The sequence below is a fragment of the Schistocerca americana genome, chromosome 4, assembly GCF_021461395.2.
Source record: "Schistocerca americana isolate TAMUIC-IGC-003095 chromosome 4, iqSchAmer2.1, whole genome shotgun sequence".
Taxonomy (NCBI): domain Eukaryota; kingdom Metazoa; phylum Arthropoda; class Insecta; order Orthoptera; family Acrididae; genus Schistocerca; species Schistocerca americana.
The window spans coordinates 361107953-361131803 of record NC_060122.1 but is presented as its reverse complement, the minus strand read 5'-3'; the positions used below and the strand labels follow the sequence as shown (position 1 = coordinate 361131803).

General features: G+C 41.1%; 1 protein-coding gene across 1 annotated transcript in view; it reads left to right on the top strand.

Moving 5' to 3' along the window:
• Positions 1-8133: 8133 nt before the first annotated feature.
• LOC124612625 (NEDD8-conjugating enzyme Ubc12) overlaps positions 8134-23851 on the top strand; it is a 34319-nt gene continuing 18601 nt past the window's right edge. The window contains exons 1-2 of the mRNA XM_047140922.1: positions 8134-8453; positions 8578-8672. Of these exons, the coding sequence (XP_046996878.1) occupies positions 8348-8453; positions 8578-8672 (201 nt within the window). The 5' untranslated portion in view covers positions 8134-8347. The remainder of the gene's footprint in view (positions 8454-8577; positions 8673-23851) is intronic.

The window sequence follows — 23851 nt, the reverse complement described above, 5'->3', positions numbered from 1 at the left end:
CTTAAGAAATCAAAATTTTTTCAGGCATCTATCATGTACTTGGGGTTCCAACTCTCTCGGGATGGTATTTGTCCGCTTCAGCAAACTGTTGCTGCGATCGATGTCCTTCCTTGCCCTACATCTGTTATTGGAACTGCAGGCCTTCTCGGGGAAAATAGCATACTATCACAGGTTTTTACCGTCTGCTGCTTCGGTGGCTCAGCCGTTGCATCGCCTGTTGCATAAAAACATGCCTTTTCACTGGTCCGCATCATGCGATGCGGCTTTCCAGAAATTGAAGACTATGCTGAAACAGGCCCCGTGCCTGGCTACTTATCGACCTGGCCAGCATCTCGTTCTTGCCATGGACGCCTCTCAATACGGGGTTGGTGCAGTCCTTGCGCACTGTTTTTCTGACACTATCGAACAACCCATTGCTTATGCCTCCAAAACGCTCACGGGTGCCCAACGAAAGTATTCTCAAATTGAAAAAGAAGCTTTGGCCATTATTTTCTCTATGGATCCAAATTTCATCTTGTTACGGATCACAAACCACTTGCTTCCTTGTTCCATCCATCAATGTCGCTTCCTGACAAGGTTGCACACCCCCTCCAGCGTTGGGCTCTTTACTTGTCTCGTTTCAATTATGAGATTCATTTCCGGCCGACGGCTCAACATGTGAATGCTGATGCACTGTTTCGCCTTCTCATGGGTCCTGATCTGGCATTCAATAGGGACGACCTTTTGTGTTTCCACCTGGATGTTGCCGAGCAGCGGGTTGTGGACAGGTTCCCCATCACAGGGGACCGGCTGGCAGCTACTACGGGTTCTGTCCCAACCCTCTCCCGGGTTTTACACTGTATTCAGAAGGGTTGGCCAGATCGTCCGTCCGCTAAGACTTCTGATCCATTGAGGAACTACAACGCTTTGCGTTACCGCCTCATGGCTAGGGATGGTGTTATCCTCCTTTCCACCGAAAATGCTTCGCCGCGTGTTGTGGTACCCGCGTCTTTGCGTGCTTCGGTCTTGCGCCTCCTTCACCAAGGGCACTGGGGTGTCTCTCATACAAAGTCTCTGGCGCCCCGTCATGTCTACTGGCCCAGCATTGACTCTGAAATAGCACACATGGTTGCTGCCTGCGGCCCTTGTGCATCACAGGCCGCTGCCCCGAAGTCATCTTTGTCACCTTGGCCTTCGCCTGAGAAGCCCTGGAAGCGTATTCATGCTGACTTTGCGGGACCTTTTTTAGGTACTTATTGGCTACTCGTAACTGACGCCTACTCTAACTTTCCTTTCATTGTTCCCGACTTTGTGGATTTTTGTGCTCGTCACGGTGTCATGCATGTCACGGCCCCTCCATTCCATCCCCAATAATACCGTGAGGCCGAATGACTGGTCCGCACATTTAAGGCTCAGATGAGGAAACTCCTGACTTCTTCTGCTGCTGATGTTGCTTCGGCTCTACCTGACGCTCGGGATACTGGAATCTCTCATTAATTACAATGCAGTCCTCTCACCATCATATCGGTGCCAGCACAAGAATGGACGCCACCAGGAGACGTACCCATGCAGGAACAGGATGACCATCATCTCTACTCGCCTCCTTCTCCTACGGACGCGGACACATCGCCCATGTCTCCTGTTATATCAACCGGACTTGCCGCAACGGGCAGATTGGTGCACTGGGCCCCAGCAGATTCGACCCCTACGTCACCTGTCATCTCGACCCGTTACCATCGGGGACACTACTGTCCGTACGGGAAGCCTCCTCCTTGAGACTTTATGGCCAGTCAAACAACACCTATGGACATTATCGATCTACAGGCCACCTCTGTCAAGACCAGTGCAAAAAATTGAAAGGGGGGGAAAGTGTTGTGACTCGTCAATCTTTCAAAGTGCTGCCACGCAGTTACACGCGTCCTCTATATGCGGCACTGCCTGCCAGCCATGCAGCAGCTGCGCCACCTAAGCAGTCAGGCAGCCAGCGGCCGCTAGACTTGGACTCAGTGCAGATCTGAATGTTACCGTGTTCACATGTCTTGCTTTGTCAACTCACTCTGTGACTTACATGTGTTGTGTCGTTTATGAAATATATGTGTTCAACTTGACGTTATAACAAAACCATCACACACAGATTTACAGTGGCTAGTAGCAAAAACAGAATGCTCAGCATCAATAGAAAATTCATTTTTGTGCTCACACAAATTTTTAAAGCTTTTTCTATTCTTATATTGAACAGCACATCCATGCACTTTCTTCACTTGTGGGTAATCCTCTGCCAGCCACCTAACATTTTTTTCCGGACAGCATTTACAAATCCTACATCATTTTCTGTATCATCACTTAAAAAGCAGTGGTTCACTATTACCAATTTACTTTCTTCATTTACCACATAAACATGCATGGGATGGGTTGTACAGCTGCTTCTTGTCCAGTGGCAACTCTGAATTTCATTCTGAATTACAAAACTGTAGTTTTCAGCAAAGTCCATTAGCAGAATTATTTTTTATGGGGTTAGTTTTGCTTTCAATTTTTTCAATGATTTTGACCGACACTTAAATATAAATGAGAGTGGTTTAAGTGCCTGTAATTTTGTTACCAACAAGTCTATGTATTCACCAACAGTTGCAGACTGCTTTACCAATTCTGCCTGATGATTTGTGTTTATCCACTGGCTGAACTCAATTTCATCATCAATATCTTTGTAAGCTAATTTCTGTTTTAATAATACTGACAGTTTGTCATCATTGGGACAATTATCACAGTGATTAAGCATGCAGTTGTAGTTTTCAGAGTCACATACAAGAAATTTTGTAAGTTCTTTGTATGTTTATTCAACATGTTCCGCATCCAAAAGCAGTTTTACATTTTGATGGATACAACACGGATTCTCCCATTTAAAACAAGCGTACAGTTCTTGTCAGTTGCAAGGATAAGTCTTTTTTTCATATACACATTCTTCCGAATGCTGACTTTGTCTTTTGCTCCTGGTAACATTCGAGTACATTCATCATTTTGGTAGAAATCAGTGACAACCTTTACCACTTCATCAGCAATAACTTTCCCCTTTTTGGTTTAAGAATTGATTAAATACCCATTTCTGTTTTCAATTTCCATGCTTGTCGAACCATGTACTCAGAATCAGAATCATTTTTTCTAGCTTCTTTTTGCCATATGAAGCCTAGCTGTGATTTGGAATGGAGTGAAGTTTTAAGGCAGAGCACTCCAAATCATGTAACATTTTATTTGCATCCTCAATACATTGACTTTTTAGTAATGAATCGTGAAATGTCACCTCTGGGTCATTTGCATCACCAACACTGAATTCTGTCATTATGTTTTCTTTTGACCTACAGGGTGGATCTACAGTTAAAATTCGAATTTTCTCAGGTATTCTTACACTACCACTTTTTCTTGCATTAACAATATCATGGAATCAAAATTGTTTGCTTTCTTAACAATTTCATCATCAAATTTTTCTTCTCTACTGTCAAAATCTTCAAGACTGCAATCTCATGCCCAGCACACTTGTCTTTCCAAAACACGCTTCACTTTTTCTAGCTTCTTTTGCCATATGAAAGCCTTGCTGTGATTTGGAATGGAGTTAAGTTTTAAGGGAGAGCATCCCAAATCATGTAAAGTTTTATTTGCATCCTCAACACTTCGACTTTTTAGTACAGATTTGTGAAATGTCACCTCTGGATCGTCTACATCACTTTCATTTCTATCACTGATGACAGTTCTCTGTTCACAAATCTTATGAAATGTTGTGTACAGTTTTTGGCCAAGTTCTACATCGATTCTTTTAGCACTTAATGTTTTAGACAAAGACAAGCAAACTGACCTCAAAGATTTTTTAACTGTTGTCTGTGTTTTTTTAAAGGATCACAACCAGTTTTTTGATGACTTTCGAAAAGTTTTAAGTAATAGTATCTGTGATGTCCACATATAGTAGCACTCTATTGAATCAGGAGCAGAATTTTTAGTGTCCCATAACATAGAGTTAAATCACAAGATTTAATGTTCAAGGGACTCGTCAATACTGCAATTACAATTTATGTGTATTACAGAAACAGTAATTAGGCTATTAATTTATTATTTACAGAGGCTGTGTGTAGCCTAACAACAGTATTACTGCAAAAAGAGAGAATAATTATTACAGTCATTTATTAGGCATAAAACTTTTAAGCTTAATTAACAAAACATTTCAGCCACTTACTTTCTTGCTCAGATTGTCATATTCTCATTAAGAAATTCTTCTAAGGAATAATAACATATCTGTGACAACAATTGTTGTAGTTTTTGCTTTAGTTGACCCGTTTCCATGCTGAGGACTTTTCTTTTTTAGTGTGTTGTAAATTTTCATGCCCATGTATTCTGGGGTTTGCGCAAACAGCTTTAATATGTGAGTGGGAACCATAAAATTCTACTTGTTCCTAGTACTGTATTGATGTTTAAAGTTATTATCTATGAACAACTTGGGGTTATTGTATACAAAAATAATCAGTTAATAAATATACAAACATGGAGTACTCAATATTTTTAACTTTCTTAAAAATGGGCAATAGGATACTTTCGACAGTTCAAGAGCAAAATCACAGCAGTATGTTGAAAATGTAACACTATAAAATTCAATCATTTGCAGCTATCACCAACTTCTCTTTCTCAGATTAAGAAAATTATACATTATCTCAAAAATAAAAGCTCATCTGGCTTTGATGGTTTTTCCAACAGAATACTAAAACTTTTTCCCATGTAACAAGGCCAGTCTTATCTGAAATATGTAATGCATCACTAACTAACTCAAGGCATTTTTCCAGAGATACTGTTAAATGCCTCTTTGAGAAACATGATAAAAGAGATGTCAATAATTACTGAATTGTTTCACTGCTGACATCATTCTCCAAAATTTTTGAGAAGGTGATGTATTCTACAACAGTATATCACCTTAGCAACAAACACATTCATAGTATATCACAGTTTGGGTTCCAGAAGGTTTGCTCTACTAAGAATGCCATTTACATGTTCACTCACCAATTTTACAAGCATTAAATAATAAAATAGCACCAGTTGGTATTTTCTGTGACCACTCCAAGGCATCTGACTGTGTGAATCACAGTATTCTCCTAGATAAATTAACTTTCTATGGTAATGTTGGTATAGCCAATGAAAGGATAACATCATATCTAAACAAAAGGACACACAAAGTTGTATTTAGTAATTCAAGCAACATAGTCCAAGAACATAATTTTGACTGGGGAGAAGTCATGTATGTGGTTCCCCAGGATTCAATCTTAGGTCCACTACTGTTCCTCATATGCATAAACAATCTTCCATCTAGTATACAATAAGCAGAATTAGTTCTTTTTGCAGGTGACACTCGCATTGTAATCAATTCAAGCATTCATGCAGGCACAGAAAAATTGGTAAAGTTCTTAAAAGTATCATTGACTGATTTTCTGCAAATGGTCTAACCCACAATTTTAAAAAGACCCATATTTAATTTTGCACAGCTAGAGGTACTACACAAATGGTAAGTGTAACAAATGGTGAGGGAGTAATAAATAGGGCGGCAACTTCAAAATTCTTAGGGATCCATATCAATGACAAATAAATTGTTAAAAAAAAATACATTTTGGAACTCCTAAAACAACTTAGTTCAGCACATTTGCATTTAGCGTCATTGCAATTCTTGGGGAGTGGCAAATCAGTAAGTTGATATATTTCACATACTTTCATCCAGTAACATCATATGGATTCATATTCTGAGGTAACTTATCTTTAAGAAAGAAAGTCTTCATTGCGCAAAAATGTTATGTTAGAATAACATGTGGTGCTCACCTACAATCATCTTGTAAATGTCTGTTTAAGGGGTTGGACTTTCTGATTACTGCTTCACAGTGTATTTATTTCCTTACGAAGATTGTTTCAAATAATCCACTACCATTCAAGAGGAAGAATGAGGTACAAAATTACAACACCAGAAGGAAATATGACATTCATTACTCAACTTTAAGGTTGTCTTTACCACAAAGGGCACAATGCTACAACAAAAGTCTTTGATCATCTACCCAGTGATATAACACGTCTGACAGACAGCAAAGGAAAATTTGATAGAAACTGGGAAATTTTATCTTAATGGGATACTGAACATTTATAGTGAAGGGCAGTACAAATGGTAACAGGTTTGTTTGATCCATGGGAGTGTGTTATAGTGATGCTGAAGAAACTGAACTGGCAAACTCTTGAAGATAGACACAAACTATCCTGATAAAGTCTAGTAAAAACGTTTCAAATGATGACTCTAGGAATATACTACAAGCACCTATGTGTTGCTCACATAGAGATTGTGAAGTCAAGATCAAAATAATTACAGCACGCCCAGGGGCACTCAAATAATCATTCTTCCTGTATTCCATGCATGAATGGGACAGGAAGAAACCCTGAAGTAATGGTTAATGCAATATGGCGCTTTAAACCATTTTAACCCTCATACGTGAAGATGGTCTAAGTCTGAAACAGCCAGATGTTTGGGTTTAAAATAAAAGCAGCTGGCGGTTCAAATATATATTTTATACAAAATTCTAATAACTGGTCCAATGGGACATACCTTTGCTCATGCACTTCACGGTGGTTTGCAGAGTATGGATGTAGATGTAGTACATCAAATGGTAATGTAATGTCATAATTTTCTCTGCTATTATTTCCCTCCTTCATATGATGTATATTCTTTTGGGTTTATTGAATTGTTTTTAATTGACATAGTATTCCTTTTCCACAAAATCTTTTACAGTGTTTAATTTACTTGCTTAGTTCTATACTGATATGACTGTAACTTTCATTATGCTGTACATTCTTTAGGGTAACTGTACTTTAGTGGTTCACACATCACTTGAAATAAAATAGGTAAAGTATTAACACCGGTATTGGACAAGTCAGCATAAAGCGTTGCGAGAAATAATATGTACACAAGCTAAAAGTATATCACTGTGTACCAACAACACACTAACAAATAGTCCAACAGTTTTAACTGTACAATTCATAATTTTTTTCCCTTAGGCATCACTGATGAACACGTACTCGTAACTACACAAAATTTGTAACACATTGTATTTTTCACAATGCAGTGCTAAATATGCCATTCATAAATTTCACGCACAACTGTCTCACAAACATTTAATTTCCTAGTGCCTGTTTATTAACATGTATTTTACAAAGTTCGATTTTTATCTTGTTTTATAATGTTCTGTTTCTGTTTAAAGTTGTCGACTTGGAGTTTACTTACCATAGTAGAGTTGTTTATTCGAAGGCTTTCATGCCATATTGCATTTACCTGGATGAATGCATGAAATAAAACCCTCTTGGCGTTATTCCGCCTTGATTAAAACGCTGTTACGCGCGTTAACCTGAAGGAAGGTTGCGGTAAAACCCCTTTTTTTAACGACCACCCTTTAAATACAAATGTCACGTATCAGCAACAATGATCAAGGTGAATATTCCAGCTCGATGTAATGACGCCAAAGTTAACTAGTTAATGATTGTTGGTATGATTGTCTCCATCACGCTCGGTCAAAATTGAACTTGATCACTTTCTCATTCAATTTCGTGGATGCAAAATATAATAACATAAACGCATATCTCGTTTTGTTGTATCACAGCGCCTCAAAACATTATCTTAGTCAGTGCTGAGGTTTGTTTTTAATCATCGGCCTTCCGCTCAGCTTTACGCGACCCACCATTTCTACCTAAGTCATACATATATTTTAATCTTCTTACATTACGTTTTTATGAATCCACACAGACGATTCGTTTTCAAATTCGCCGTTGAATTCCTTAAAGGACCCAGCACTTAATGTTTCTGTGAAATAAATTTTATGTGTTGACAGTACTGCGAATTTAATGCGGCGCAGTGATTTGCTGTATCCCTTCCTTTTTACTTAATCGTGTGGCATGAGTTGTTATGTTTCACCAGTGCCTCGTAAACTTACGAAAATAATTTTTTCTCCGCCGTTAAATGCTGCGTTTATGTTTTGGATCAGAAAGCGAATATCTATTCGTTGATTGTGAACTTCACCAGCAGAATCCAGTGATAGAACTCGGCCGTGGTTGGAATCCCCTTTTTACATTATCGCTGCTGTAGTATGACGTTCCCTCTTAACTTACTTGCAGTTATAATGAATATCGCTGATCCCAACAGCGACCATACGGGCCTACACTCGATATAGTTTTTGTTTTTCGACAAGAACATGTTGAGCAAGTGAATAAATCCTTGTCAGAAATTATAGTATTTGAATGACAGTGTTTTTGAGGATTTTCGTGTGAATGCTGTGAAACTACGAAAAATTTATACCACCTTTCCGAAGTGACAATGATTAAGTTGTTTTCTTTGAAACAGCAGAAAAAGGACGGAGAAGCAGCCCCCAAATCAGGGACTCAAAAGAAAGCTTCCGCCGCGCAATTAAGAATAACTAAAGGTTTGTCGAATTGTAGTGTTTGTAAAGCTTACGACAACAGAAATAAGTGGAAGTATACTGAATGCTTAGTGAGTGGTTACAAATTTATATATTTGTCGTATGATTTTGAATTTGTTCATTACAGATATAAATGAACTTAATCTTCCAAAAACCTGCAATACCGAGTTCCCAGATCCGGATGACTTACTCACGTTCAAGCTTATTATATGCCCCGATGAGGTACGAGAAAAAATATGTACTGGCAGTATTTTCACGCAAGTAGAATAGTTTGTTAGATTTTGTCATATTTGCATCATCATCATCTCTGCTAAGAGATTTTCGTAGAAGCACTATATTAAAAAGCAATCGAGACAAAGAGTTTTCTGCAGAAATTATTTAGATGCTATTCTGTGATTTATACTTAAAACTGACAGCACAGAAATAGTGTGTTATTGAAGTAAAAGACATTTTCTCTATGGTTATTGTTGGTTATCAGAAGTTATTTTGTACAGTGTAATGTTCTTGTTACATCTATTGCTTTTTTTGTATGTCGATAATTTTGTAAAATGTGGGAGAACTTTCATGTCATTTTGACTGAAGTCACACATAAAATTCAGTGTAATTGGTTTGTGACGTAGGTATTTGTATTTCAGGACATTCTGTTGCTTTTATAGTCAGTATGATTACTGCTGAGGTTTGGTACAGCCTGGATGTGATCATCTAACAGAAGAATGAGCTAGACATAAATTTGGTCCTACTCAGATAATCTGGCATGCCTTTTTCATAGGCCAATGAGGTCCTTCATTAATTTTTTATTTATTTATTTTGGTCCAACATCAACTGATTACAAAAAAAGGGTTTTTTTGTTCCAACCTTCTGGATAAGTGAGAGCCTTACTTACTAGGGTTACAGATTATTATCTGGCACTTTTATCTACACAACTTTTTCTAAATTTAGTTGAGAGAACAGTTACATACATGAACTATACATAAAAAAAAATTGTTATTGCCATACTTAGATTAAGGAGTCTACAGTTTGTGACACAGTATTCACATCTGACATTCAAATATTTACAGTTTGTGACTCAGTCTAAGATCTGAGATTACATATATTTTTAGATAGATGGTCTCCATCATGCCAGTGTACTAAATCTAGAAACTCATCTATTGAATATACAGGATTGTTTAGGAGCCATAATTTTAATTTCGTTTTTAGTTTTGTAATGGGCAATTTGGAGATATTAGGATGGAAGCAATTCAGTAGTTTTATTATGCCTGCATAGTGAGGGCTTTTCTCAGTGTTGTTGTATGAGATATGATGTAGGGTCTCTCTCTACCTCTAGTGTTATGAGTGTGTATTTCTTTATTAAGTGTTTTGTTACTGTTTACTGTCATAATAATTATCTCCAGCACATATAGGTTATGAACAGTTAGTATTTTAAATTCTTTAAACAAATTTCTGCAGGACTCCCTGGCACATTTCTTTCCCACAATTCTAAGTGCCTTCTTTTGTAAGATAAGTACACTTTTCATATTACCTTTACTGCTGGATCCCCATACCTCTATCCCATAACTTAGATGGGATTCAAATAGTGCAAAATATATTTGCCTGAAGAGTGTTGATGTTACAAAAAGGTGTCAGTTTTCTTAGGACGTATATGGTAGTACGTAGCTTTTTGCAAATATCATTCACATGATCAGACCAGTTTTACTCTGCATGAAGTGTCAGGCCAAGAAATTTGGTCGAGTATTGTTTTTTAATGTATTCGTCACCTATTAAGATTTGGTTTTCATGCTTTTTTTGCCTCCCAAGATCAAATTCAATATAGACAGATATATTTGTGTTTAATTTTATTTTGTTTTCATTAAAATACTACAGAATTAAGCCTGCTGCAGTATTGGATTCCACTTCTAGCTGCGAATAGCTTGGATTGCAGCATATTAACGTGTGGATAAAAGTTTCTTACGATAACATTTATTAAGTTTCTTTTTATGATGATTGTTTTGGTAATAATTTCATATGATTTGCTCTATATTTACAAATGTTGAATATGAAAACGTGCACAAGCATTAAGGTAGTGAGCTAAAATATAGTAAAAGTAGGCCTACAAGAAGAAAGAAAAGATCAGATGATCAAATATTTATTTATTTATTCATTCATTCTTTGTCCCAGTAAGTCTTCTGCCAGAGTATTAGTGGTTTCCTATTAAAGTGCACTAGAGATCAATACTGTGCCACCCACACTAGTACAATAAAATTAGTAATAAATGAAAATGCTATGATAGACTTAACATTGTTCTTCCGGATTGTCATGTTTAGGGAGTATGGTGCAGGTGGCTGTTCGGCTGTAGCAATTGTCGCTCAGTTTAATCTAAAAGTGGCAGATCTTGGCTTTGATCCATAGTGTAATGATGTGATGATTTATGGTGCATACGTGAGCGCTGAGATAGACCAGAACACACATTGTTTTGAACATGCTGTTTCATTCTCTGTCATGTACCATGATCGTGGGTATTCAGATCTTTGCTGAATTTTGCAACGTTACTTTTTACTGACTTATACATTTCTGATGTGTAGAGACTGCCAAGAGATAGAATGAGTGATGTTTGGGCACTTACGCAGTTTAGGTGGTACATGCACTGATCACGAGAAAAGTACCTATTTTTGAAGGAAACATGTATTTCTGAAGATATAAGCATATATATGCATGGAATACCAAAAAAGTACTTATTTTCATATGGATGGAAAAAAAGATAAATTAACTGTCTGCTTTCACCAGTCAGCGTTTTGGGGAAAATCCATTCCACAATTTCATAAAGCATGTTCGAAAAATCTACCCTAATGCTGCTAATTAGCTTCAGGTAGCTGGTTTTATCTAGTCTATGATTCTAACTTTAATGTATATCTGTGTAAAATAAACAAATATGATTTTTTGAGAAAATTTTGTTATTAATTCCATCTTTTTCTGAAAAAAAAAATTTTTGAAATTCCGTACATACATATGCAGTACATCATTTTTGATAAAAAAAAATTTTTGAGACAGTTAATTGATTTTTTTTTTTTTTTTTTCCATCCATATGGAAATAAGTACTTTTTCGGTGACGCGCACATCAGATATGACTGTAACACACAATTTTTGAAATTAATTTTTATTTGGTATTCCTTGCATATATATGCTTATATCTTCAGAAATATATGTTTCCTTCAAAAATAGCTACTTTTCATGTGATCAGCGCATGTACCCCCCTAAACTGCGTAAGTGCTGACTTTTGAAAGGGAGGATGGCAGCTGTGAGTTGGCTTTGCACAGTAACCAGTGCAAACAGGCTCTGGGCTTGTGCAGTACAAGGTAATGCATTAGGTTTAGTGCACGTTGTTCAGGTTACGGTAAGTTTTGCTGATTTAAGTCTGTCATTTTAAGTTGTCCCAGATCCATGGGTTTAAAAATCTTGTTTCTGATATGTGGGATGTTTCGGAACAGTGTAATTTTGTATCTAGCATAAATTTCTTGTTTCTCATGTGGAAGTTCAGGAAGATGGTTTTCTTTCTGTTGAGTCTCAGGTTATTCTGTCAGACAAATCAGAGTTGACCTGTACTTTCAGTTACATGTTCTTAGAGTTCATTGTCGTTTCTGTTGGCATCAGGAGACTGAAGCAAGATTAAAATTACTTGATAATTGGCACTTCGTAAGTTGGAGCTGGTTTCCTTTAATCAGAACACTCAGTGCCATGCCCAAACCATTCGCCATTTCCAAACTGCCTTAATAGTTGGTCAGTTCATTTCCAGTTCCTTGTTCAGCATTATTTCTTGATGTGTTTGGATCCAGAATTGTGGGCATGCCACTTTCATTTTGTATTTAATCATGCATGATAACCACACACACACACACACACACACACACACACACACACACACAAATGTGGTGCTAATGAAATACACACATTTCGTACATAGCACTAACCAAACACTACTGGCTTCTTCTGCACAAAATGTGATTCACCGTGACCTATGCAGTTATCACAATGACTAGACCGGCTCACATTTGATAAGCTTTGCATGACATTGCATGAAGCTGATTTTTGAAGGCTGCAATTTGTTGTTACAACTAGGTCACCAGTGTATTAAACATAACCACACATAGCAGTGTTGTGGCGTATTGCCGTGGTTAGTGAATCGACCTGCTGTGTAGATCACACGTTTGAATCGCATCAAATGTTGCAATTTTTTTTTAATTTCTGAATCTAATCAAAATAGTGTTATTATTTCTGTTCAGTTAATTGGTTTAAATGTAATGGTTTTTTTTCCTGCTTCTAATTCTTTGCTGCATTATTCTCATCGTCATAAACTTTATTTACTCTTATTTTTCTTCCTATAATTGTTTTTGTATTTGAAAGCTGCCTGAGTCAACCACAATCAGCCTTCATCTACATCTACACTCTGTAAACCACTGTGAGGTGCATGGCAGAAGGTACGCCCCATTGTATCAGTTACTAGGGTTTCTCCCTGTTCCATTCACGTATAGAGTGCAGGAAGAATGACTTTTTGAATGTCTGTGTGTGTGCTGTAATTATTCTAATCTTATCTTCATGATCCCCATGTGAGTGATGCTTAGGGGATTGTAGAGTCACCATTTAAAGCCAGTTTTTTGAAACTTTGTTTTTAGAGTTTCTTGGGATAATTTACATCTACAGGGTGTTTCAAAAATGACCGGTATATTTGAAATGGCAATAAAAACTAAACGAGCAGCGATAGAAATACACCATTTGTTGCAATATGCTTGGGACAACAGTACATTTTCAGGCAGACAAACTTTCGAAATTACAGTAGTTACAATTTTCAACAACAGATGGCGCTGCGGTCTGGGAAACTCTATAGTATGATATTTTCCACATATCCACCATGCGTAGCAATAATATGGCGTAGTCTCTGAATGAAATTACCCGAAACCTTTGACAACGTGTCTGGCGGAATGGCTTCACATGCAGATGAGATGTACTGCTTCAGCTGTTCAATTGTTTCTGGATTCTGGCGGTACACCTGGTCTTTCAAGTGTCCCCACAGAAAGAAGTCACAGGGGTTCATGTCTGGCGAATAGGGAGGCCAATCCACGCCGCCTCCTGTATGTTTTGGATAGCCCAAAGCAATCACACGATCATCGAAATATTCATTCAGGAAATTAAAGACGTCGGCCGTGCGATGTGGCCGGGCACCATCTTGCATAAACCACGAGGTGTTCGCAGTGTCGTCTAAGGCAGTTTGTACCGCCACAAATTCACGAAGAATGTCCAGATAGCGTGATGCAGCAATCGTTTCGGATCTGAAAAATGGGCCAATGATTCTTTTGGAAGAAATGGTGGCCCAGACCAGTACTTTTTGAGGATGCAGGGACGATGGGACTGCAACATGGGGCTTTTCGGTTCCCCATATGCGCCAGTTCTGTTTATTGACGAAGCCGTCCAGGTAAAAATAAGCTTCGTCAGTAAACCAAATGCTGCCCACATGCATATCGCCGTCATCAATCCTGTGCACTATATCGTTAGCGAATGTCTCTCGTGCAGCAATGGTAGCGGCGCTGAGGGGTTGCCGCGTTTGAATTTTGTATGGATAGAGGTGTAAACTCTGGCGCATGAGTCGATACGTGGACGTTGGCATCATTTGGACCGCAGCTGCAACACGGCGAACGGAAACCCGAGGCCGCTGTTGGATCACCTGCTGCACTAGCTGCGCGTTGCCCTCTGTGGTTGCCGTACGCGGTCGCCCTACCTTTCCAGCACGTTCATCCGTCACATTCCCAGTCCGTTGAAATTTTTCAAACAGATCCTTTATTGTATCGCTTTTCGGTCCTTTGGTTACATTAAACCTCCGTTGAAAACTTCGTCTTGTTGCAACAACACTGTGTTCTAGGCGGTGGAATTCCAACACCAGAAAAATGCTCTGTTCTAAGGAATAAACCATGTTGTCTACAGCACACTTGCACGTTGTGAACAGCACACGCTTACAGCAGAAAGACGACGTACAGAATGGCGCACCCACAGACTGCGTTGTCTTCTATATCTTTCACATCACTTGCAGCGCCATCTGTTGTTGAAAATTGTAACTACTGTAATTTCGAAAGTTTGTCCGCCTGAAAATGTACTGTTGTCCCAAGCATATTGCAACAAACGGTGTATTTCTATCGCTGCTCATTTAGTTTTTATTGCCGTTTCAAATATACCGGTCATTTTTGAAACACCCTGTACCTTAAAGAGTCTTCCAATTAAGTGCTGCCCTCTTACAAACACTCAATATCCTCTGTTAGTCCTATCTGGTACAGTTCCCACACACTTGAGCGTTATTGTAGAACTGGTTGCATACGTGATTTGTAAGCAATTTCCTTAGCATATTTATTGCACTTCCCCAGTATTCTACAAATAAAATGAAGTCTACCATGTGCTTTACCCGCAATTGAATTTATGTAATCATTTCATTTCACACCCCACAAAGTGTTTCAACCAGGTATTTGTATGTGCTGGCCAATTCCAAAAGGGAATCATTGACTTCTAGTCACAGGACACTACAATTTTTTGTGATTCGAAGTACAGAATTTTACATTTTTTAACATTACAAGCAAGTTGACAGTCTCTGCACCATGTTGAAATCTTATCAAGATCTGACTGAGTATTGATGCAGCTCCTTTCAGATAGTACTTCATTATAGATAACTGCATCATCTGCAAAAAGCCTGATTTTACTGTTGATATTATGTGCAAGGTCATTAACATACAACATGAACGGCAAGGATAACACACTTCACTGTGGCACACCGAAGTTATTTCCAAGATAATATGTTGCATCCTCCCTAGCAAAAAGTTGTCAATCCAATCACAAATTTTGCTAGATACCCCATATGATTGAATTTTTGACAATAATCATAGGTGTGGTAGTGAGTGAAATGATCTTTGAAATTAAAGTGCCAATGAGAATGCCAATGATATCAAGAAATTAGTTTGCTTTTAAAACTGAAACTGAATTCTTTCTATCTTGAGTTTGCTCATAGAAGTTATCTTTAATCGCCATGAAGAAAGCGATCATGATTTCAGTTTTTCTGCAGATTGTTGACTGCCATTTCCTCAGATAAATGGCATCTTCCAAGGTTGTGATTAGTTTAGGATACAAGTTTAAATCTATGGCTACAAAATGTATCATCCGTTTCTGTTCAGTCACTGGTCACTCTAAATCATCTGTCAACAGGGCATCTCATATTGCCGACATACTTTGCAGCATCCACTGCCAACATTGCTCCATGTTACACATTAATAGCACTTGTGAAGTGACCCACTGTGTTTGTGTGTGTGACCTATAACCAAGCAGTGGCTGGCAGCTGATGTGGCAACACTATAGCAGCAAGTGACAGACATCAACAAACAAATAATTTTAATTGGACTATAGTATCACCTCCAAAGACTGTACTGGCACTGACATTCAACAGTAAGTCATTTACGTAAAGAAAGGCCGTGGGGCACACTTTGTGCATTTTCGCCGTAATCAGAGCAAAACCGTTCATTTTGATATGTCCTTGATCTTTGTGTTACATTGTAATTTTTTTCCCATTTGTGAGATAAGAGCTGACTGCAGCTTGTCTAGTAGTTGTTTGTGGTCTGTAAAATGTAACTGTGATCAACAATAAATTGTATACATTAGAAAGTGGAACGGCTATTATGTTTATGCAGTTTTTAATAATAAAATGTGGAACGTCATAAATTCCAGAGGACAGGCTCTATGTATTATTTCGTCAGCAGTAACGTCCAAGAAGAATATAGGGTCCATAGAAGTTTTTATTTTATGTTTTTCTGTTGGGTGTGGGTTTCTTATGTTTTGTAATATTTTCTTTATAATACTTCCATAGTAATTGTGAATATATTTGCAACTTTTTGTGGATTAGTGACTGTAGAGTTGTTGTGGATCAAAGTACTGTTTTCATGTTCACTAGATAGTTCATTTGTTTCATTTCTTTTAATTTTCCACACTACCTTTGTATCGTTAGAACATTGCGACATAGTTAACATTTGCTGTTTGCTGGCTTGTGCTTAAGGATTTTAACATATCGCTTAATGTATCTCCCTTATTAGTGTTTGGGATTAATATAGGGTATTTAAATTTGAGACGAAAAGCAATATTGAAGAGATTTAGAAATGTATTCCAGGAGGATGCCTGTTTTTTTGTCATCTCTTTCATATACTTCATTTCCTTTTTTGGTGCTAAAGAATCATTGAAAGTTTTCATATTTTCTCAATTAATTTATAACTTTAGTTGTGTGTTTGTTGTTGCAGCATGAAAGGATGACATTTGTAAGGTAGAGGACTTGGGTACAGTGATCACTATAACCTGTATCCAAAGGTTCTGCTGTCTGTTAGACAGTTTATAAACATCTGGTTGAGGTTTTTGGTATGATATTTGCATCTTGTAGGGAATGTTAATGTAATTTTCAGACTGGATGAGCTTGAGAGAGTCAATAGAGGTTCTCTCACCTGCCCTGGAGACTGAAAATCAATATTTAAAGTCACTACAGAAATTTGGTACTTTTTTGTTTTGATAAGGTGTGTTGTTTAGGAGTATCTCAAGATTTTTGAGAAAAACACACACATTCCCTGTTGGGGGAATAGTGAAAGCATGCAATAATTATATTTGTTCTAATTTTTTTTGTAGCAGCTAGCTAAACATTCTTACCTTGGTTGAATTAACAGAGCTGGTCAAAACATATATTTTACAAATTTTGTTTATAAATATGGCACTGCCTCCATCATCTTTCTGACTTTTTCTGCAGTAGTGGGATGTTAATGTATAACCCGGTATGCTAACTGATCAAATTTGGTCTGATTTCAGCCAGTGTTCTGTAATGCATACGACATTGACATATTTCAGGTCTCTTGTTGATCAGAGTTCAGTGTCTGCAAGCTTGTTATTGATTGCATGTTTTGGTGACATGCAGAAAAGTTTTTCGTAACATTTTTTCGGAGATGGCACACCACATAATTGCCTATGGTACCTTTGTATTGGTTGCCTGTTGTGGCTCCATTATGTCTCTTTCTTCTGAGATGTCTATACGACAGGTGGACATAGATGACTTTTTACTATCACTCCTCCTGGGACAGAAAGCTTGGCCATAATAAATTTTCTGAAGTAAATATGTTACTTGCATAATCTGTGTATTTTGACATTGCTTTTGTCTTTGGGTACAAGGTGTTCCATACGTCCTGCGGGTCCGGGGTAAGAATAGGCCCGAGGTGTTCCTGCCTGTCGTAAGAGGCGACTAAAAGGAGTCCCTCCCCCTCAAGGGGGTAGTTTGCGCCTGTGTCCTGAGACGGACGGTTCAACGACTTATGCTTGTAGTCATTTTGGTTTTCCGCTTATTCTGGTTTCTTCCTTCCTTTGTTTGTTTCCTTTCTTTGTCTTTCTCCCTCCCTCACCGTCTTCCTTACTTTTTACCTTGCCTTCTTCTCCTTGCCTTCTTCTCCTTGCCTTCTTCTCCTTGCCTTCTTCTCCACCCTATGGTCTCCGCCTCGGCGTTTGAGACAGTCTGTCCTTTCTCTCCCTTTTTTTCCTAGTCTTCTTTCCTCCCTGTGCATGCCTGAAGGCCGACCCACGCGTTTGCATGCGTAGGCGGTGATGGGGTAAAGCATAATTCCCTGCCCTGGGTAGACAAGGAGGGCCCGTGCATACCCCCTGGTAAAGGCCAGGCCCAGGGAGGGGTGATTGCCTGAGCTGACACCTTCTGACCATGCCGATTGGTCCCTCCGTCTGTTTCTCGGGAGGCGTGACCTGGGGTGTAAACATTCACCTAAGGTGGGAGCGCCCTGTGAGAGGATCCCCACAAGGAAGAGTGCGCCATCGGAGATGCTGGCAATCATGGGGGATTCATCCGCAATTGATTTCTCTTCTTCTTCTTCACTCTCAACTTCTGCCCAAAAATGGAAACTTGACCAGCCACCAGTGACAAAAGTACTACCACCTCCCCCAAAGTTCCTCGTAGTTTCTAGATCTGAGGACGGAAAGGATTTTTCATCTGTCAACCCTTTCATTATTCAGAAGGGCGTAGATGCCATAGCTGGACCTGTCAAGTCTTGTACCAGGATGCGTAACGGTACCTTGTTGTTGGAAACTGAGAGCACCTTTCAGGCACAAAAACTCCTTTGGGCCTCACTCCTGTACACGTTCCCTGTCCGGGTGGAGGCTCACCGCACTTTGAATTCGCCACGTGGTGTGGTGTCTACTAGATCACTCGACGGATTGACTGATGAGGAGATTCAGTCTTTCCTCTCTGAGCAGGGCGTGACAGCTGTCCATAGGGTCATGAAAAAGGTCAACAATGACCTTGTGCCAACCCGGACACTTTTCTTGACCTTTGATAGTGTTCAGTTGCCGTCGCGCATCAAAGTGGGCTATGATGTTATTTCTGTTTGCCCCTATATCCCGACACCTACACGCTGCTACCAGTGTCGGCGTTTTAATCACACCCGCCAGTCTTGTTCTAATGCGGCTAAATGCGTCACTTGTGGCAGGGACACCCATGAAGGTGACTGTCCACCTCCGTCTCCTCGTTGCATGAACTGTCAGGGTGACCATGCAGCGTCCTCCCGTGACTGTCCCATCTAAAAGGATGAACGCTGTATACAGGAAATTCTGGTCAAAGAGAAAGTGTCCACCTCGGCTGCTCGCAAGCTTTTTGCTAGTAGGAAGCCCACGCTGCTCCCAACGGGGAAATACAGTACTGTCCGCGCCTCTCCTCGGCCTACCAGGGAGGTGTCGATGCAGACCTGCGATCTGACCTTTAGCACTACGGTCGTCCATCCGGCCAGTGCTAAGATTGCCCGATCAACGTCTCCTCTTCCTCCCGTCACCCCTAAGACCCAAGCACCTTCATCAGCTTCTGCCAAGACTAAGACCCAGAAGTCAGATGCACTGGCCTTCAAGAAGGAACCGTCCCGTGAAGACTTCTTACGTACCCCGAACTCCCAGCCATCGACCAGTACTTCGAGTAAACGACCTTCCAAGAAGGCTCATAGGAGGCAAAGTTCTCCTTCTCTGCCACGGCGCGTTTCTTCTCCTGCGTCACCCAGCGGTTGCCGCCCCAGGCCGTCATCCATTTTGCCTGGACGCACCCCTGGTAGCCAAACATCTGGCTGTTCACCGGCGGTGGCCAACGAACCTATTGAAAAAATGGACGATGACTCTCTGCCTGTTGATAGCGGCAGCAGAGCTCGCTCGAAGCCAGGCCCTCAGCGGCCTTCGAGGTGACCCCTTCTTGCTTCTCCTTTTTCTTTATCTTCTCACGATGGCACTTCTTCATTGGAATATTCGCGGCATTCGCTCCAACCGAGAGGACTTAAAGTTGCTGCTACGCTTGCACTGTTCGCTCGTAGTAGCTCTCCAGGAAATGAAGCTACACCTATGCGATCGAATTGACTTAGCACACTATGCCTCTGTGCGTGGCAGGTATTCCGGCTCATAGAGGGGTTATGTTGCTGGTCCGGGATGATATCTACTACGATCCCATCACATTGCACACCGATCTGCAGGCAGTTGCCGTCCAAATTACTCTCCCCACTTTCAAATTTTACGTTTGTACCATTTACACTCCATCGTCGTCTACCGTTACTAGGGCAGACATGATGCAAATTATTGCTCAGCTACCTGCACCATTTTTGTTGACTGGAGATTTCAATACCCACCATCCCCTTTAGGGCTCTCCAGCATCCTGCTCCAGAGGCTCCCTGTTAGCAGACGTTTTCAACCCCTCAATCTTGTCTGCCTCAGTATTGGCGCCCCTACTTTTCTTTCGGACACAACTCATACCTATTACCATTTAGACCTGTCTATATGTACTACCCAACTTGCACGCCAGTTTGAGTGGTACGCTCTTTCTGATACATATTCGAGCGACCACTTCCCTTCTGTTATCCATCTCCTGCATCATACCCCATCTCCATGCTCAACTAGATGGATCATCTCCAAAGCAGACTGGGGGCTCTTCTCTTCCAGGGCGACATTTCAGGATCAAAACTTCGCAAGCTGCGATAGTCAGGTCGCACACCTCACGGAAGTCATTCTCACTGCTGCTGAATATTCCCTCCCTCACACTACTTCTTCTCCACGTCGCGTACCGGTCCCCTGGTGGACCGCAGCATGTAGAGACGCTTTACGTGCTCGTCGACATGCTTTACGCACCTTTAAACGCCACCCTACAATGGCGAATTGCATTAATGATAAATGATTACGTGTGCAGTGTCACTGTGTTATTAAAGAAAGCAAGAAAGCCAGCTGGGCTGCTTTCACAAGCTCGTTCAACAGTTTTAATCCTTCTTCTGTTGTCTGGGGTAGCATGCGCCGGCTATCTGGCCCTAAGGTCCACTCACCAGTTTCTGGCTTGACGGTCACGAATTACGTCCTTGTGGACCCTGAGGATGTCTCCAATGCCTTCGGTCAATTTTTCGCAGAGGTTTCGAGCTCCGCTCATTACCACCTTGCCTTCCTCCCCCGAAAACAGGCAGAGGAGGCAAGGCCACCCAACTTCCACTCCTCGAATCATGAAAGTTATAATGCCCCATTCACCATGCGAGAACTCGAAAGTGCGCTTGCCCGGTCATGGTCCTCCACTCTGGGGCCTGATTCTATTCATATTCAGATGCTGAAAAACCTTTCTCCTGCGGGTAAAGGTTTCCTTCTTCGTACTTATAATCGCATCTGGATTGAGGGTGATGTTCCCACATGCTGGCGCGAAATCTATTGTTGTCCCGATTCCTATGTCGGGGGAGGACAAGCACTTGCCTTTCAGTTATTGATCCATTTCCCTTACCAGCTGTGTCTGTAAGGTGATGGAACGAATGGTTAACTCTCGTTTGGTTTGGCTGCTCGAATCTCAACGCCTACTTACCAATGTACAATGTGGATTTCGTGGGCGCCGCTCTGCTGTTGACCATCTGGTTACCTTGTCGACCTTCATTATGAATAACTTCTTGCGCAAGCACCATACAGTGGCTGTGTTCTTTGATTTGGAGAAGGCTTAAGACACCTGTTGGAGGGTGGGCATTCTCCGCACCATGCATACATGGGGTCTTCACGGTCACCTCCCTCTTTTTATTCGTGCATTTTTAATGGATCGACAGTTATGGGTACGTGTGGGTTCTGTCCTATCAGACACCTTTCGCCAGGAGAATGGGGTGCCACAGGGCTCAGTTTCGAGCTTCGTTCTCTTCGCCATAGCGATCAATCCAATAATGGATTGCCTCCCAGCTGATGTATCAGACTCCCTTTTCGTGGACGATTCTACCATCTACTGCAGTGCGCAGCGTACATGTTTCCTGGAGCACTGTCTTCAGCATTGTCTTGACCGTCTTTACTCCTGGAGTATCGCCAGTGGCTTCCACTTTTCTGCCGAGAAGACGGTCTGTATTAACTTCTGGTGCTACAAAGAATTTCTCCTGCCGTCCTTACATCTCGGTCCCGTTGCTGTCCAATTCGTGGAGACAACAAAATTTTTAGATCTTACATTTGACAGGAAACTTAGCTGGTCTCCACATGTCATATTTGGCTGCCCATTGTACCCGTTCCCTAAATGACCTCCTTGTTCTCAGCTGTACGTCGTGGGGAGTGGATCGAACTGTCCTACTTCGCCTATATCGGTCGATCGTCCGCTCAAAGCTGGATTATGGGAGCTTTGTATACTCTATACAAGCGTCCATCTTACGCCGCCTCAACTCTATACAACTTCGGGGGCTATGTCTTGTGATCGGAGCATTCTATGCTAGTCCCGTCGAGGGTCTTCATGCTGAAGCCGGTTTAATTGCCGCTAACCTACCAGCGCGATATACTGCTTTGTCGGTATGCCTGTCGGCTATTACCAATGGCCGATCACCCGTATTATCATTCCTTTTTTGACAACACTCTCGACTGTCATTACGGGTTGTATGTATCTGCCCTGCTACCCCCTGGAGTTTGCTTTCGTCGCTTCCTTCAGCACCTTGATTTTTCACTCCCTGCAACCTTTAGAGTGGGCGAGAGCCACACGCCACCTTGGCTCCAGGCTCAGGTTCGCGTTCACTTTGACCTCAGCTCGCTCCCAGAGGAGGTTACCCCAGCTTCGGTATACCGCTCGCAGTTTGTCAAACTTCATTCGAAGTTCATTAATACGATCTTCATTTATACAAATGGCTCTAAGACCAACAACAGTGGCAGTGTTCTTTTATTGTCGGGGCACGCAGTTTCAAATACCGGCTCCATGGCCATTGTTCGGTCTTCACAGCTGAGCTATTTGCCCTCTTATCAGGCTGTTTTTTTACATCTGCCGCCACCGACATTCTGCTTATGTCATCTGCTCTGATTCCCGGGGTGCCATCCAGAGCCTCAGCAATCCGTATCCGGTTCACCCTTTCGTGCACCGGATCCAATGCTCTCTTCAGCAGCTGGTGGACGATGGTTCTCCAGTTACCTTTATGTGGGTTCCTGGCCATGTCGGTATCCCTGGGAACGAAGCTGCAGATGCCGCCGCCAAGGCTGCGGTCCTCCAGCCTCGGCCAGCTTTTGTTGTGTGCCTTAATCTGATTTTAGCAGGGTACTTTGTCAGCGCATTTTATCGCTGTGGCATGCCGATTGGTCTACACTTACTGAAAACAAGCTTCAGGCCTAGAAACCTCTCCCCACGGCTTGGACGACCTCTTCACGCCCTTATCAGCGGGAGGAGGTCATTTTGGCCCGGTTATGGATTGGACAGTGCCGGTTCAGCCACTGCCATCTGCTGACGGCTGCGCCGGCGCCGTTCTGCCTATGTGGCAAGTGCTGACAGTACACCACATTTTAACGTCCTGTCCAAATTTTAATACACTGTGCATTGATCTTGGCCTGCCAACTACTCTGGAAAGTGATTCCTACCCAACAAGTGCATTTTTGACTCATACAGTCAAAAGTTTTAGAAAGATATAACAGATGTATGTACAGAGTTGCAGCTCAATATCTCCTTTGGTTCCTTTTCTGTAGGAAAGGTCCAAGTTCGCATCTACATGCATGCCAAAGTACCAACTTGTGGATACATTTTATGAAAGGTGCTCATAACTTACAATCTCCTGCTTTTGGAAACTTAAACATTTTTGTGCTGAATAAGATTATATTACTGATTCTTTTTATTATTAGTTTCTGGGGCCATCTCATTTTTTCAAAATTCCAGTCTTACTTTTTATGATTCGGATGCGGGCTGAGTTGGCATCCCTTCGCTCGCAGCTTCAGGCAGTGTTGGCTGTTGCCAATGGGCATCACTGTGGGGGTCCGGATGGGGGTTTGTCGGGGACGGCCAGCTCGTCCCACGCATTCCCTGATCGGACTACGGCTGTGGCTGCCTGGGATACTGCCCACATTGAGACTGACCCCTCACCCGTGGTAGAGTAGGAGGTCGT